The sequence below is a fragment of the Dermacentor silvarum genome, chromosome 3, assembly GCF_013339745.2.
Source record: "Dermacentor silvarum isolate Dsil-2018 chromosome 3, BIME_Dsil_1.4, whole genome shotgun sequence".
NCBI classification, from domain to species: Eukaryota; Metazoa; Arthropoda; class Arachnida; order Ixodida; family Ixodidae; genus Dermacentor; species Dermacentor silvarum.
In genome coordinates, this window is record NC_051156.1 from 182,260,888 (window position 1) to 182,279,459 (window position 18,572).

General features: G+C 44.6%; 1 protein-coding gene across 1 annotated transcript in view; it reads right to left on the bottom strand.

The window, feature by feature from the left end:
- Nucleotides 1–6,200: 6,200 nt before the first annotated feature.
- The window catches only part of LOC119446203 (60S ribosomal protein L6), a 182,328-nt gene continuing 169,956 nt past the window's right edge, over nt 6,201–18,572 (bottom strand). Inside the window, exons 2-5 of the mRNA XM_049663999.1 lie at nt 12,552–12,877; nt 11,528–11,671; nt 8,679–8,918; nt 6,201–6,399 (exon numbers count right to left, since the gene is read on the bottom strand). Of these exons, the coding sequence (XP_049519956.1) occupies nt 6,238–6,399; nt 8,679–8,918; nt 11,528–11,671; nt 12,552–12,860 (855 nt within the window). The 5' untranslated portion in view covers nt 12,861–12,877 and the 3' untranslated portion in view covers nt 6,201–6,237. The remainder of the gene's footprint in view (nt 6,400–8,678; nt 8,919–11,527; nt 11,672–12,551; nt 12,878–18,572) is intronic.

Sequence of the window (18,572 nt, forward strand, 5' to 3'; positions counted from 1 at the left end):
GTGCGGACATGTCATCATGCCACCCATTTGTACCTCCATCCCAAGCCAACCCAGTTCATAACCGTGCAAGCTGTCTTAGACAAACAGTGGATTAAGAAGATTGCTGCATAACTGGGGCCTTGGCTATTTCGACTGTCGGTCAAATTATTTGAGATAGCTGTACTTGTAAATTTTTAAATGTTATTTCTCTAGGCAAGAACTTGAGGAGCACTCCCTTTTAACTTTATTCACAGCTGCACAGTAATGGTGCAATATTGTGCGCTGACAGTAACACACGAGGTGTCTTGCACACTTATCATTTGCAGAAAAAATTTCCTTGCAGCGGCATGCAAACAATCTGTGCATTGCTGCTAGACATCAAATGTGCTAGTGTTTACTATGGCAGGTTTAACTGCTTATCTGATCAAGTCTGTCATGAAGACAAGCAATACATTTACAGCAAAGGAGTATTACTTGCAGAGTTAATGTATGTTGTGCCGCTGTACCCGTTCGCTGAAGAACCATGCAAAGCTACTGCATTTACCTGTGTATGGCCTGTGCCTCATCTTTGGACCTTTGAATGTTGGAAGTCTTAAGTCACCCATCCAAAGGAACCAACTTCAGTGTGTCCAGCAAAACAGGCTAAATTACTAACAGTAGAAATTGAATGTTGTTCTGGTAGGTCTTGAGAATTTGCATATTTGCAGCTGTGTAGCACATGGGGGCAGTATATTTTCAAGCTGTGACTGCATGACTCTACCCCAGACGCATTGTTGGATATGGTTGATGCTGTGCCAAATAGCACCAAGAACACTGTAGGCTGTGTACTTCAGAACATCTCATGCCAGGCCATTCGAAATCTTGCAAAAGTCATTATCAAATTACCTAATTAAATTTTTAACATGATTATATTATGTTAAAAATTATCACTCAATATCACCACAGTATATTAGCAGACAGCCTTGATACCCTGTCAGCATTTCAAAAAGAAAAATGCCTCTAGTATGCGTAAATATGGTATAGTGCCAACTCAGTACAGTAGACTTGTGGATTGTCACTTGTGCTGAATATTCCTATTGTACAAGCTTTGGCAACCACTTGCCTAAAGGTTCCTCATCCCTTGAGCTTTCTATCTGCAAAATATTTGTGGTGCAAGATGCAGACCATAGAATGGCATTTCCTGCACAGACTCCCAGTGTAACATTTTGTTCACTTAATTGAATTCTGCAGCTGGGTCATGGGATACGCCTCTTTAAAAGGGTAATGGACCTTAGTCATGGATGCATGGAGCACTCGCACGGGCCTTTGCACTGGGCAATGCTGGCCTCACGAGAAAGACATCCACCGAAAGGCAACGAATGAGCTCGGCTCTGAGAAACATGTGCACGAAACACTGTGGTTGCAAGTCACTTTTCTTGCCAACCACTACCTTCACTGCAAGAAACAATACCGCTTCCCTGGGCACCTTGTATTTAGTAGAAAATTTTTCAAGCAATCCCACTGCTAAGAATCGAGGTGGAGTTTTTTCGCAGCAGCTGCACAGGCTTAAAAAAGGCTCAATAATTAAGTATGCCCAATGCACAGCTGCCATGCACGCATAAAAGGCATCAAGAACGAAGTTGGCAGATCATTCTTTAAGGAAAGACATTTGAGAGTGAAGGGTTACACAGCTTGGTTTAAGTTTTTCAATTCTAAATATCCTTTCTCTAGGAGCCTCCTCTCTTGGTAACTGCCACAGGGATATTTGCTCTGCCATGGAGGAATTTATAGTTGCTTCAAAGAGATTTTCTTAATTTCTTCAAATTTTATTTTTGTTCATTTTCTCCTGACAACTTCACCAAATTTAGTATTAACAAAGGTTTCCTAATATACCATTCAAATCTTGGCCAATCCCCCGCAGTGGGTGTGCGCCATCAAAGAAGGCATACCATACCATTAAGGACATAGGGAGAGCATCTCGTCACTGCCCAATCGCTCAACACCAGACAGCTGCGGCCAGTCGCCTAGCTGATGCTAACCTACCCCGTCGTGTAACACATGCTGCTTGCTGCGGAGAGCCCATATCCTAACTAAACGTCTCGGCCAAGGAAGCGGCCCTGTGTGTGCCTCATCAATTCCCGAGTGTGATCAAATAACAATACAAGTCGTGTGATGACTACAATACCATGATCGCAAGTAAATTCCAAACATCTCTTCAAACAAGTCAACAGCAGGTCACGGAAAGTGAGTGAAACTTGCATACGATACTATCGAAGTTCTAGCACGAAGCTTCGTGTCTGTATTTTAAAATATAGAATAACATACCATGCCCACGACAAAGAAAGTGCTGTTCGCTTTTCCCCAAGTCATGTATCAGCTAGGTCATCAACATACATTATATAAATGCATCAATTTGTAAACGAAATTGTAGTTATTTTTTTAATATAATTTTAAAGAATAGCATAGGGATGATAGCATAATTTAATGCAAAATGGCTGCACGCCTTAGCAATGGAAAACTTGTTAAGTTACGTGAAGTGTTGTTTCGGGAACGCAAACACGTGCCACCTTGTTAAAGTATTCTTGTCCGGGGAGTGCTAGGAGTTTTAGATAGTATACAACCTCCATACATATGTTAACGAGAAGGGAAACAGAGGGGCCCGATGTTTATTAGTCATACCATACGACGCTAACAAAGATGCCAAGGACAGGATATATATATATATATACAGAGAGAGAGGGAAGGAGGGAGTTGTCGGCGGAGAACACATTACATTTCTAGTTTTTACACACAGAAATGGGCACACTTTTGATTCATGGGCGTGTTAGAATCTGAAAAATGCTGCCAAATGAATCGGCAGTGTTTTGGAGTCTTTAGAGCGCAGCTCTTCCAACGCCCGTTCCTGCGGCGAGCGTCGGTGTAACCGAGCGAACGAGCTCGGCAAAGGATGAGAGCAAATGTGGAGCGCAACAGGGGATGACAGAGTGAAATAGCGAAACCATGAGGCTGAAAGCAGAGGGGATGGGTACAGCGAAAGCACGAGCATAGTGCAATGCAAGACTGGCTCTGCAGTGACAATGACTGAGATGGTGCCAGAGTAGCACGCGTCTGTTCACCGATGCACCACCACCAGAGAGCGGATCCACATGCACAGGGCTCCTGCTTTTTCTGCAAAATACATGGGCCCCTTGCTCGCTTCAAAAGTTAATAAGATAGTATGAAAATGAAGAGGGCGAGGACTCGCAAGAGCCAAAATCCAATGGAAAGAAACCCACAAGAAGCAAAGAACCAATAATGGTTACAAATTCTTGCAGCAAGACACCATAATTTTGTAAAATGCCCAATAAATCCTGCAGCCGGTCCACTCCCTGGCTTGGTTTTTGCTAGTAATAGAATCCCTTACACCTTTCTCATCCCTCTCAAAAGATCTTTATTGGCAATGCCCCGTTCATTTATTTTAATTGGCAACTCCTGCTATATTTTTGTGGTACGGGCAGACACTTTTTTTTTTTTTACACCTCACAATATATGTTCACAGATGACGCCAACAATAAGGCATGCAGTGAGCGTGTCCACCAATACCATATATGGAAACAAAGCGCTGCATGAGTGAAGGTCTGTCTGTGGCGGCTGCTGTGAATCACACCACGAGACAGATTGTCCACACCAGCCAATATATCGCAAAATGAAAACACTTGTAGAGCTGTGCTCAAATTTCGCATTGGGGAGTATCCCAATCGGTGAATTTTTTTTCTGCATCTAGTTTTATTCGACCCACCCGATAATTCAATCAATTTCGTCAGGGTCAAATTAGGGGGAGACGTTCTTTGCAGCTGAAAATTGGCCCAAATCAAATTTTGCATTCCTTAGCTCCATGTTGATGTAGACTTTGTAGAGCATTTATTCTTGCTTGATTGGACCCCTCTTTTTAAGCCTTTGCTATAGCCACCATGAACATATTGTGAAGTGCAATTCCTCGTTTTCTCAATACAGTAATTCTGATGTGTCGAAGTTTTGGGGTGATTATAGCTGGTCTCTTATCCTATCGCAATCTTTTTTTTTTTGTGAGAAAGGCAATTAGAGAGTGCAGTATGCCTATTACAAATATTACAGAAATTTTCAAAAAGCAATATTTTTGTCCTGGGTGTCGAGTTTTTGCTTTACAAAGCAACATATCACTTAGGGCGGTTTTTGCACGTAAAGCCTCGTAATTTAATTCTTGTAGCACTACAAACTGATCATTCAATGAACATTTTGATATGCCAGTCTCCATAACCAGCATCTCAGAGAGAGCTCACCTACAAGCTAATTTACAGAGAAAAATTGCATATCAATGGAACCTCGATGATACGATCACGGCTAATACGAATTTCCGGATGATACGAATTTTTCTGCGGTCCCAGCCGAGCCCCATTACTTTGCAACGTGCTAGAAAACGGTTGTTATGAATCGATTTTTGACCCACGTCGGTTGATACGAATAAATGCCGCCCCACCGACGGCCGCGAAAGAGAACAGCGCGCAGTCACGCGCTTTCTCCCTTTCTCTTTTGGTGCGGACGCGACGCCGGACAGCGCGGAGGCCGCGAATGGGTTGGCGCTGAGCCGTGCTCCCTCAAGGGCTGCAGAAGATAGCGTCAACCTTTCCCTCAAGAACCACTTACTACCGCAAATGGGCGCGAAGAGTTCGATGCGGTGGCGCTTTTGTTGCTTTTCCTCCTTTTCCGCGTGCCATCGGGCGGAGTGGCTGCCGTGCTTCGGGCCGCGTTCTTTTTGCGCCATTTTGCCAAGTCGCAGCGAGCTATCTACCGAGATACGATCTCAGCTGATTCGCGCGGCCGTATGCCGATGCGCGGGAGCCTCCGTTGGCGCGTCTTCCGTCGGCTGCGTTATCGATGCCGATGGCACAGGGCGATTGTGGGTTTCGCTGCTGGAGTCACACGGTTTAAGATAGCGCGGCACGTAATCCACGGTGCAAGGTTGCGCTCGTTCAGTTGGGTGCTCCTCCGCTTCTCCCGCTAATCGCCGTATTTTTCTTGCTGTATGAGCGCTTCCGTATTCCGAAGGCGTGCTTCGTCTAAAGTTTATTCGCCAACGAGCGAGCGACGATCCATCACTAACCTGGGAGTTCTCAGTAATCCAAATTCTGTGTGTCAAGTGAAGACGCCGGCGTGGTTTACGAAGCATACAACTGCGGTTGCCATTTTGCCCCTGCTACAGCATGCCTTTCAGCACGGCAGCCAATCGGAGGCCCGCTTTTATCAGAGGGCCCGTGTGACTACCTATCGCAGACCCGCGCTTCTTTGGTGTTTGTGCGTTTGTTACAAGTTGGCGACGACGGACGAATTGAAAAGCGGAACGGCGAAACTTGAGCTTTCGAACGATACCAAGATGGCGGCGCTCGGTGGCGGGAAATACAAGATATGGCTCAGTGAACTGCGGTGATGTTGCGCGATTTAAAGCTGTTTTCTCGCCCTGCGCACTGACGAATTAAAACTTTTTCGGGCACTTTCAGTGCGTTTTCAGCCAAACCATTTTGATGCAGCGTAGATTAGGCGTTGCAGACACCCAAACGCGTGGTTTTCAAAAATATATTTTTCTCGCGATCTGATCCCCGCGTCCCCCCCCCCCCTAATTTAGCTAGTTTTAATTGTGTTTCGATGATACGAATATTTTTCGTGACCCCGTGAGATTCGTATCACCGAGATTCCACTGTATTAAAAACTACTAACTAAACAGAAAAATCAATTGCATATTGAATCTCGCATGTCAAAATGCATAATGCAAGTTAAACAAATTTTTTTTTTTTTTGAAGTCTACTGTAGTAACATACTGTCAATGCACATCTCTGCACCTGGAACACTGCACGATGAGCAGTGCTAGTGAAGTAGATGCATCAAGGGAAACCACACCCTATGAAGGTAGTCATGCCATTTTGACATAAATAAGCTTATGTATATAGTTTGCAACAATCGCATACTTTAAATGGCCTTTCTAAATGAATGCCACTTCTCTCAACACGCATAAGAGTGTTCAATAACGTAGGCTCAATTTTATGGCACTATCACTTTTAAAAGCAATCTCCTCCGCTTTGTCAATGATGTCCATCTTTCACGAATGTTTGGGGAGGCCCAGCGTATATGTTAGCGGGTCCACTATTGACTGCACTTCCGCTCCAACACGACATCCATGGTAGGCGGCTCAAATCATCTGTAAAGCTTAACCATTCACAACTAGCGCAGTGTGCCAGAGTCCAGGAGTGTTTTTATTGTACAGGCCCCTCAGAACTTCATTCTGTGTGGGTACATGCGGTTGCGCAGAGAGAAGCTGGACGCCAGGTAGTGCACAAGGGCCCTCTTCTCGGGGTGCTTCTTCATGGCCTCCAGCACCTGCTTGTCCACCTCCTTTTGGACCTTGCGGTGCTCCTCGCTCACCACTCGCTCCTGCATGACACAAAAGAATCTTAAGCTCCCATGAAAGTGATCTCAGAAACACAGTTGTGTGTAATATGAAAGGAAATGCTAAAATGGCAATGTTATTTGAAGGACACTAAAGACAAATATTAAGCTGTATTACTGTATTGACTTGTGTAGGGCCCACTTTTCCAAATTTTTTGGTGCGGTCCCTCCATGAGGCTACTCATTGAAGCCTCAAACTCTACCCGCACTGCTGTGCAGAATAACGCAATGAGTGGCGGTCAACTGAAGACCAGTAAACCTTGCAGCTTCCACTGCCCTTTTCATATGACTAGCTTGCCTTATTGGCACCCTTTCAAAGCTGATCATACTATGCGCGATTACGATCCACTTGAAGCTCTAACTCAAACTTCTACTCAGCTGTATGTTTGCCATGTTCTGCACATGCAAGCACCTGGAACTTGGAAGTTGTAGTATACACTGTCACCAGCAGAACGTGCCCAAGCATGATGCAGTGGATACATGCTGTATCTATGCTGCGTGACATGGTATACTGCAATGATGCCATTGTACTGGTATCTAGTAGCAGATTGTAGAAATTAACCAGAATACAGTGCGTAATACTTAGTAAAGCTTTATTTTTTTTCTCCCCAATTTTCACACTCCAATGTGGGGGGAGTGTGGGCCTTACACGAGGAGATACAGTAGTAATCTACGCTTCTGCAGTGGCAAAAAAGTCACTCATAAAATGAGAAGTGGTTTGGTATGAAAAAAAAAAAAAATAGCAAATACGGTATGAAAAATTTAATGTTTCAGTGACATACCAGCACCAAGGTCTCGGCGCGAAACATTAAAAAAGAAAGAAAATTTGGCTTTCCATTTCTTCACAATTCAACCTTTCCTGGCCAAATACATGAATGTACGAGTACTGGCAGGACACTTTATCAGGACACTGAACAGTGGAGCCCCTTTGATAGTTCCTCGCTGTTGCATTTTCCCAGCGGCAATGTCACGTTTTTGTGGTTTCGACCGAACTCCCACTGACTCCCATGTATTATGTTTCGCTTTGGTACATCACCATTCTGTAATGTTCCCACAGCTTGTGTCGCATCTGAATGCAGCAGTCACATAAATTTGACTCTGCAGCCTACCGGTACATTGCAACATACGAACACAGCTAATAAATGCCTGAAATTGCACAAATTAGGCACTGCACAAGCATATCGGAAGAAAACATGCACAGAGCAGTTAAAGCAGCCAAAACAGTGTGCATTGGTTAAAACCACCAGGACCCACGCACACTTAACCAGATTCGCCAAGCGCAGGGTTACATATGCACTGCATAATTGCCGGTTTTCGTTAGTCAGCTTCGCCGCAATACAGCAATGTTATGAAGCACACGAAAAAAGTTTAAAGCATATCAAGAGGGGCCACTGCCACGGAACATTGCACGTCTCTTAATTATACATGCGCGCACGTGCCACTTCCAGTAACAGTAGAAAGCAGAGACGTCTAATTTAACTGTACTGGCAGCCATTCGGAGCAGTTTCTGACATTGTTGTGGCGATTTGCCTTCCTCACGGTTATGCTTTCTCAACTGCTAACGTTTTTCTTTTTTTTTTTCGCAGTCCCTTGAAAAACATTAACGGGGTTCCACCGTATTTTGCAGTATACTCTTTGGTGTCCCTTCAAAACAAGCTTATAGTAGAAACAAACGTGTTGGAGCACTTTCCGGTCCGACCAGAGATAGGTTGCGTCTGGGCAGAAGGATATATGCACCCTGTTTATGTCTGGCAGATCATGCAGGGGCACCCCATCAGTAAGGGCCATGTCCCTTATAGATAAATCTGCCAGCCTACTCAAGTTTCGTTCAAAATGGCGCATATCATGCATTTAAGGAACCAAGCAACTACATCAAAGATTCTGCATACAAGTCAACTGTTCATTCAACATTGCGTAGTTGAAACTGCCTTTTGATGCGACTGTTTAAAAAAAGTCCCGAAAGGTGCCAATGCCTTTCAGGCACATTAAGTTTAACTTGTGGATCTTTTCAACCGATTCCTTAGTTCCACCAAGGTTGCATTCACGAAAGTGAACAGTACATAGAAGAATTTCAATAGTTATGTTTAGCTGAGTGTTTCTCAGAGCAGTGAGCTATGGACACTGCAAACTTATCTCAGCACCGCTCATTAAAGAAACACAAAATTGAGTCCTTTAGTGCAAAAAACTAAATCTTCTGAACTAATAACATGGCTGCACATGAGCAGGGCCAATAAAGTGACCAAGAAAAAAAAAAAACAGCGTACCTGGGGCTTCGTGTCAAAGATCTCGCCCTCATCCTTGCGACCTCGCCTCTTGACTGACTTTGGTCGGTTGAAGAAGCGGTCATCAAGGTTTTCGGGTAACTTGACAGAAGAGATGTCAATCTTGGTGCTAGTGGAGATCACATAGATCTGGTTGATGCGCCTCAGAGGGCAGCCGTTGATGCCATAGGGACCAGTGACCATGAGCAGGCCTGTCTTCAGCTGCTTCAGGAAAACCACCCTCTGCAGAGAAACAAGATGACACCAAGGCTATCAGGAGAATGATTCCAGTCACACAGGCTTCAGGATTACTGCCATGCTGCTTCTGCCTTGAAGTTCCTGCAAGAGCTTGCTGTGATGTGTTTTGAGAGCTAGTTGTGTCGAATATGTTGTTTAGGTAAGAAAAGCTACATTGCGTTTTAACTGAAGTCTAAGCATTGCAAGTATCCATAACATTTACAACACTATGACCATTCAATATGAGAAAATACTTAAAAATCCGCGATGCAACACTGACATACCAGCGCAGAGTAGAGATGGGTCGCTCAGGAGCGAGTCGGATCTTGTGAGCGGCTCTCTAAAGACTCCGAGCGAGTGAGCCACGATTCAGTAAAAGTGAACGGCGGTTCTTTTGGAAAAAGGGAGCCGGTTCTCTCTCATTCAGTGAGCCGCGCCGAACGGTTCTGTCAGAGCCGTGACTTCTGCGGGGTGCGACTTCCGCGCCATCTATTAGCGGTGCGAGAAAGTAACTGCCCTTCTTCGCAAGAGTCGCCTCCAGCTGTCTTTTGAGCCGCTCTTTTTGAAGAACGAGGAGTCGTGGTTCAAGTGAGCGGCGGTTCTTTCGGAGAGAGGAAGCCGGTTCTCTCTCGTTCAGTGAGCCGTGCCAAACCGTTCTGTCAGCCGAGTTTCAATTTCTGACCAACGAACGGTGGCCAGCGTGGGCAGACTCGCGCTACTCGTACTCGCTCGCAGTGTGTGGTGTGCGCAGCAGTCCCTTTGGTTTTTTGTGCGTCCTATGGTGTGGCACCCGATGACACCGAAGGAAGAAGCCTTAATTCGCAAAGGATGGTACCATTCGTTGCCTGCTGCTGTTCGAACGATGTCTTACGACTCTCACCGATCGTGCGCTGGTGCAACACTTCGAAGATGGCCTTCCATGTCTTTAAAGACAACAGATGAACGTACAGTTTACGTCCTGGTCTTCATTTGTGCTAATTAGTGGTCATGAAAATGTCGCCCATGGCATCCACTTCTGTGCATTTTCTGAGCATGTATCATCAGCACGTCAATAAAACGAGGCCAATGATCTGCTGTGTAGCAATAGAACTGCATTTCTTTTTTTTTGTCCTAGCGCATGATGGCATGATCGCCAGTATCGCTCGCGCGTACGCTTAAGAAAAAAAAAAAATGAAAGAAAGGTACGTGTGGCAGTTTTGTGGATATTTCGTATATTTTTGTATTGTACTTCAAGAAATTATTTAGACATTCATTTTGCAAGGCGTTACAGCTCACTCATAATAGTGAGCATGCATATGTGAATAAATGAATAAAGTTGAAATATAATATACAATAACTTTGTGTTCTTATTTTGACCAATGTTGATTTTAAAGTACCACAAAAACAGAAAAGTTCCTGTAATGACGATGAGGTTACATTATTTTTTTCTGAAAAAAGTATGTCGCATTCTGCCTGTTACAGTATCGTAAGCATTTTATCCCCAATAGATGGCTTGCACTGACATCATTGTAGCCGCCATGTTGGTGCACCAAAACGGTGATAAGTAGGATGCGCGACGTCACGTGACAGCTATCAATATCAGAAAAGAAAGTTTCATTACAACAAAAAATTCACGCTTTTAAAATATGTAAGAATATTCTCTAAACATAGCGAAAATACCAATGACACGGTTACTCAATTATGCACATATCTTTTTTTTTTCAGAAGCCAAATAACTATAGAATATGCATAACACAGGTTACACATTTAAGTGAACTGCTGAGCCGTTCAAATGAACCGGTTCATTTGAGTGCTGAGCTGTTCCAAGCCGCTCACTGAAGTGAGCCGTTTTGCCCATCTCTAGCGCAGAGGTCTCGTTGTGAAAGGAAAAACACTTTGCTTTCCTTTTCTCTACTGGAAATGAACCTTTTCCAGGCAAATGAAAAAGAATTTTGAAAAGATACTTTACTAATGTTCGATATATTTCGCATCACTTTTTAGTGTTTCTTCAAGACAAGTTTACGGTAGAACCAAACTTGTTGGAGCACTTTCCGGTCCGACCAGAGATAGGTTGCGTCTGGGCAGAAGGATATATGCACCCTGTTTATGTCTGGCAGTTCATGCAGGGAGCACCCCATTAGTAAAGGCATGCCCCTTATAGGTAGACCTGCCAGCTTTAACATACAAAGATACAGTAAGGAGCAGAAGTTTGTAGAATGTGAGTCACCATGTTTTTATGACTGCCTAGACAAACAGCCCCACATTCAAGAGGTGCAATACACACGTGTGTACGACCAATGCAATGCAGTGCATGTCTTAATTATGCGATGCCAAGGTCAGACTAAAAGAAAGCTTGGTTTCTTGCTAATGCAGTGGTCTCAACTTATGCTCAAGATGGTGCATCTCGCACATTTGAAGTACCAACTGCGGCAACTGCATATAAAATTTCAGTGTTGCATACAAGTCAACTTCTGTTAATTTAACATTGTGTAGTTGATTGAACCTGACTTTTGATACAACATGCAACGGGTTCCATATCAGCTAGAGTGGTATTTGCAAGTTCATCTGGATGCAGCAGAAAGCAGCATGTCTACTCCTATATGCTCATTGAAAGCAGCTTTTGCCATTGAGCTCACCTTGCCGCGGTGGGGTCCAGCCAGAAGGATGAGGATGGTGCCTGGGGTGATCCTCTTGCGAAGCTTGGCAATTCGCAGGGAAGAGGGCTTCATGTGGGTGGTTCTCTTGTGTTGGGGGCTGTCCTCCGTAGGGTAGGAGCGGCGCTGAATGCACAAGAGCAGCAGTAATGCAACAACTGCACAAGGGCTCCAAGGAAATGCGTTTGTAAGCACACTGAACTCCCATGCTAGTTCCCAAAACGTTCCTACTGTCGGGTGATGTGGTCACTGCACTTTAATGGCATTCCACAGGAATTCCCAAGTGAATTAAAGTTTCGTAGGCAGACGCTCTCAACGTCTCCTCAAATGCATTAGAGTGACGGTAAGTTTTCCAAGTAACTCTTGGTTGTGGGAGTCACCCAAGAGCATTATACTGAAGTGCAGCACCTTCAACTGAGGGGTGCCACCACAGTGCTCTGTTCAATGGCATAGAGGTTTGTTAGAACTGTCTTCAATTAAAGTTTTCAGCCTTTAAGAAACATTGACACTATCAGCACATAGCCCTCCAATTCATGGTTACAATTTTTTACAAAATGAATGGCAGAATCCCTTTTCCTTAAAGCCACAATTCGTGTGTAATCAATAGAAATGGCTTCATTCAATGTATTCCGTATGAAGTGCGATAGCCTGTAGCTTCTGGATCATCCTGGACAGGGGATCTAGCTTTGTCACTACTTTCATGTGCTTTCTCATCCAGCCTATCAGTGCACAGGTGCTCATGAGGGCAAGCAAGGTTGATGCCAGTAAAAATGATTTCTCAGGAGGCAACTCATCCTGCCATGAAGTCACACAGATGACTCACGAGAGAGAACCAAATTTTGATTTTGCCATGACTTTTTCTTATCACCCGATCCCCTCATTTCTTTTTTTTTAGGTGTTGCCCTCCAGAGGATAGCCTGGGTTCGAGCAAATGCGCAATTTCACACAAACAATCTAGGCATCCATCAAGTTAACATTTTGCACTTGGTGCCACTTCAACACATACCTCCTTCTTGATGTGCACAACACGTTTGCCGCCATTGTTCTCGCCGTTGATCTTCTTGACGTGGACGCGCTTCTTGCGCTTTCGCTTGTCCTTGGCAACTGGTGCATGCTTCACCTTGAAGAGGCCCCGCTTGTGGAACATCTTGGAGCGGGAGAAGAGCCACACGCCACCGGGCAGCTTATGGTTGCGTGGTGCATGCGCCTTCTTGGCGACAGCAGCATCACCCTTTGCAGCATTGGTGGCGCCCTTGGCAGCAGTCTTTGCCGCCGCAGGCGCCTTCTTAACTTTTGGATCTGGCTTCCCAGACATGCTTTCACCGCCTTATACTGCAACATGTACAAAAAAAAAAAAACAAGGAGCAAGATAAGTGAGATACTTGGTAGCAGAAACAAGCAGTGTCTAAACTGACAAAAACATGCAGCAGGTTAATGAAACATGGTAGACCACTGAAAAACAAAAGCACCTTCAGTGTTGGTGTTTTAGCCCCTTAGCTTTGCATGTTTTCAATCACGAACTAAAGGCGCATTTATATTTAACGCATCAATCAATTTAGCCATCATAAAACCACAGCTGCAATTGAAACACACTTAACAAGGACGTCTTTGAGAACACTAAAAAGTGGGTCTGTTTGGAAGATGCGCCAAATTTAACACATTTTGGTACTGACTGCCTTAAGCAAAGCTGGGAAGTAATCCCGACACTCGTCTTTGTTGCACTGGAGACCACTTTTACAGGAAATGCTCAGGCGCCACACACAAACACACACACAATCTACACAAACGCGTAGCGCAGCCATTCCGCTCTTATACCTAGTACGTCACTAGTATACCTAGTACGAACCCGGTCATCGCCAGACTTTTCGCCCACATAAACTCTGCTCATCAAACACGAGGCTAGCAGCTCGACTTCATGAAGCACCATGGCGTGCCAGAAAACCGCAAGCATGCAGGTAAAGAGGCGACTGCATGTAGCTATTTATATACCGTATTGCACAAGCGAACTAACTTGGTTTCTCAGAACGGTCCCAAATAACGCCGGTTACCACCCTCAACGAGAAACAGTCAGCTCAGAACTCTTTCGGAAGTCACCTCTGCCGACTCGCTGCCGTTCTCAAGATGTCAACGTGCACGCACGGGGACCCTTCGACATTTGACAGATTTACCAGTAAGTGATGTTGCTATCGCATGCTACAAACGCGCACCTTTCAGTCTCCAAACGACCGCGTGACACGCACTTGATGACACAACTCAAGCGGGTTAGGGGGGAAAGGCCACAGATTGTTAAGTTTACGGCTATGAATTCTTCAGCGAACTCTAATTGCCCAACGGGCTATAACAAGGTCCTACAGGTACGCACTCTAGTTTCGCGGTACAAAAAAAATGTCAAGAGTTCAACGATCCAAAATCTCTGATATTTAGGCAAGTTCAAGAGTGGCAAAGCGGCGAACGTGACTTCGCCGCCGCATAAAGCATTTTCAAAGAGTTTGGGCATAAAACTAACGCGTTAAACGTAATTAGTAAGAATAAAACAGTGGTTTGACGCAGTTTACAGGTCTAGATGGCAATATTATTGCGATAAATTTTCAGATTTTGTCGACAAGAAACATGGAACTTGCACTCACCTCAGTAGCGGTATGGAAAAGAGAGAAAGAAGGTCCGACAGTCCACGGTTGCCGGACGACTGTCGATTACTAACCAAGATAGGCGGCCTCGCATGCGAGCGACGGCTTTTCTTCGAGGATCAAAAACAGATCTCGAAGGCAATGCTTTTGTTGACCGAATGCGATGCTGAGTCAAAATCACGGTGAACTATATATGAAACATGCGCAAGAATGATGGCGTATACTATTTGGGGACAAGATACGCCCCAAAGGACGCGATTTTTTATTTCTTTTAATGCTGTACGCCCGGTACTTCATGCGCGTTATCAACGTCATATCGCGAGAGCAGAATTTTCACGAACGGCAATGGCAGCAAGACGGATGATTATTCACTTATCTTGTCCCACAACGATAATCGTCATCTATCTTCCGTGTTTCATTTCTTTAGCGCTGCGCCAAGAAGGCTATGGCTGCGTGCCCGGTACTTCCTGGTCACGAACGGCATGTGCGGTATGAGCGTTATTAGCGTGACAGAGCATTCTCGACAGGAAAGTAGCAAGCACAGAATTTTAAAAGAAATGAAACGCAAGCAAGCAGATGACGATTATCGTTGTGGGACAAGAGAAGTCCCAAAGGGTGCAATCTTCTTTTAAGAGTGTTGTTTGTGGACAAGATACACCTCAAAAGGTGTAAAGTTGTTTTATATTTTAGCGCGCGCGAGAGAGAGAGAGAGAGAGAGAGCACTCCAAAAACAATTGCACTCTAAAATACATTATGTTTATCGTTGTGGGATAAAAAAAAAATGTCGCAGTTGAATCTTTCTAGAGTGTAGATGACGATTTTAGAGAGAGAGAGAGAGAAAGAGTGGTTGTGAAGTAGTTGTGAATTTCTCCTTACAACAACACTCTCTCTCACTCTAAAATCCTCATCTACACTCTACAAAGACTCAACTTCTGGGGCGTAGATTATTATTGCGATAGCAATTATATACACTCCAAGCGGATTTCTGCCGTCGCCGTGAGGCGTATGCTGTATGTGCGAGTGAAAGCGCGCGAGGGACGCGCGCTTTCACGGGGTGCGAGAGCAAACACGACTTCTTCCGTCGCGCGAAAGGCCGTGGGGGGACGGGAGGGCGGGAGGGGAGGCGACGTGTAGCTGCGGCGACTTTAGCTTATTTCCAGGATGAGTGCCTGTCTGTAAGAGGGGAGGGGGGGGGAGAGATCTGGAATAAGTTTTTTTTTTTTTTTTTTTTTTTGGGGGGGGGGGGAGTGTATAAATCCCTGCCCACAACGATAAACATAATTTATCTTGCGTGCCTTTCCATTACAGATGCGAGCCCAGTACTTACATGACACGAACAGTATGCACGTTATCAACGCGACGTCATTCTTGACAGGAAATTAGCTATAGCAGAGTTTTAAAGAAAGGAAATGCGAGCAATTGAGGTCTACAGATGACGCAATTATTGCTGTGTGACAAAAAAAAAAAAAACGCCCCAGAGGCCTGTGTAAACTGCTGTGATTAGCACGTATACTCTTAAAAACGTCATTGTCAGGGTAGAGCATCTGGCTGCAATGCTATTCCCATTAACACAGCAGCCAGAACCCGGTTCCGGATAAGGGGAACCGGTTTCCCCTTAGCCGAAACTGTTCCTTAGTTGGGAACTGGTACCGTTCATACCCTGGAAGTACCGGCCGGGCGTGCACCGTAGAAATTAAGGAAGGCACGCAAGTTGGATGAAGATTATTGTTGTGGGACAAAAAATACGCCCTAAAGGGCGTAAACCACTTTTTGGTGTATCCTGCGTGCCTTTCCTTCTATTGTGCGCGCCCAATACCTCCTTAAAAACTCTGCGCTCGATCGTTACTTCCCTGTTGAGAATGCTATGTCACGCCGATGACATGCACGGGCGCGCAGCGTTAAAGAAATGAAATGCTGACGAGATAGATGGCGATTATAAATTATGGGACAATATATATATATATATATATATATATATATATATATATATATAAGCCTGTCTCTATAAGTACGTTCGAGGCGATCAAGGGATGGTAAACAAAAATAACAAGCTAATTTATTCCATTAATGGTCGCTATATTTATCGTTATAAATGTAGTCGTTAAAGTTGCATGACAAAAACATTCGCCGTCCACGAGTATGTCACACATGTCGCTCGATCGCATTGTCGACACTTCGCCTAAGTGCAGATGTCTCGGAAACAATTCTGCTTGCCAAGGTGCTATTTCGCTTCTTTTCGAGTACGGCGCTAACCACCCACAGCAGACAGCCGAACACGACAAGTACAACAGCAGCGATGAGCAGACCGCAGACAACCAACTGCCGAGTGCTACGTGCTTCCTTGTGCAAGATGCGCTGAATTATCGTAGCCGACCTACTCGGGGAGAGCGTGCTCATGGCCGATGAAAAGGGCGAGTGTGCTATATACTCCGCAGCTGGCTCCACTCCTATCCATCTGCCCTTGCATCGTGGTTTTCGTTTGGGGGCGTCTGCAGGCGATGTACCGCGATGCTCGGCGCTCAACCCGCCCAGCTTTGTTCCGCAGGACATCTCCTGCGTCTGTTGGGAACGCTGAGACTCATCTTCTGCTTGGGCTGGTTGTTGCGCAGCTGGCTGATGTCCCGGTGGTATTTGCTGAACGTCCCCTTTGCGCGAGGCTTGCTGCATCACCGCTGCAGGTTTCTACACAGATGGTTGCTGTGCGGTTACAGGTGGCTGAATAAATTTGCACGGCACCACTGTTACGTATAACGACACAATTATGTCTGCCCGCTGCACTTGCTTGCTTGCTTGAGCATTAATTGCTTGCTCCCGATCCTGAGCCTTGCAGCCTTGTTCTTGTTCTTCTGTCCAAACACTGGATCATACCCATTATGGGGGATCGGCCAAGAAGCAGGCAGTTTCACATGTGTTTTTATTAGGATTATATATTAAAAAAGAAGCGTAACAAGCGAGGGTACGTTAAAGAAAGATCAATTTAGAAAACAGAAAGAAAAATACTACTATAAAAATTTTGTGATAAAATAATACCGGAGTCACAAGGCCACTTTCGATCACGATCGAACCCGACCCAGATCGAAATTCTTGACTGCGATTGGCTCCCTTCCACAGCTTCTGCAAAGGAGCCAATCGCGACCGAGAAATTCGATCCGGCCGGATCGCGCTCGATCGCGAACAGAAGTGCGCCGTGTGACAACCGTATTACTTAACATCAAGAAATGAAATGATAGAAAGTATGGATAATTTTAGAAATTGCCAGTCCAGCCACCCGGCTTCTTCTTTTGGGGGAAATTGATGGCCTGAACCCATTGGCATACGGAGATCATACTAACAATACTAACTTAAGAGGGAGATGACAAGTTGGTTAATTGATTAGCTTTCATCCCAATATATATGGTTCATACCCACATTGGGGGAGGACGAGAATCGGATCGGATTAGAAAAGATATATATCTGTAGCCATGTATTACAAAAAAATAATAATAAATAAACAAGCGAATAATTAGGAGAAAATCGAAGGAAAAGCTAATAGTAATGTAATGTTCAAAGAAGTTAGCAAGAAAATTGTCTCAACGTCCTCAACGGCTGAACACGCGCGCATCCATATGACGATGTCCAATAGAGGCTTCCAAAGAGAAATAATACATTAGGAATGGAAAAATTAAATTCAATACGGTCAGAACGGTGCTTCAAAAATAATTTCCGTGAGAATATGGAACAGCGAAGTTATCATCGTCACCACATAAGAGGTACAGGAGGGAAGGTGCTAGACCAGCTCCATGAAAAAAAAAAAAAGTTTAAGGCAGCTACTCGGCAACGCAATTAGTGAAAAGCGACCACGAGTAGAGCAGATAGTGTCGATGCGCCGATAAATTTGTTAAATAAGGGTTCAAAGAGTCTATACCATCTATATAATAACTGGAGCAGGCAGTACCGAGAGTACAGGAGCAACCGCTATAGACTCCGCTGGTCGCTCTTGCCAGGTTAAAACCGCCAAGAATTCAGCCAGATTGATATATCGCGAGTATGAAATAAACTTTCTTCCTTTTTTTTTTTTTTTGGTCAAACGGAAGGAGGGGTGAGCTAGACTAGTACTGAGCAAGGCAACTATATATATAGTAGTCTATTACAGCAGAACTCTGCTACGTCTTCGACGGAACCACACAGAAAAAAGGAAACGTACTAGCCAGGAAAACGTATTAGTCAAACACGGCTCTTACGACGAAAATACGTACGTAACACGTCAGCCGCGCGTTGCATTTGTTACGCGTTAACTTGAATAATTAACATTTGAGTTTTTACGGCAAAAATAAAATAAAATGTGAGAACGACAGTGTTCGACATAAATATTTCGTTGAACGGTGCTCACCCCTCGTAATATCCGAGAAAACGCATTATAC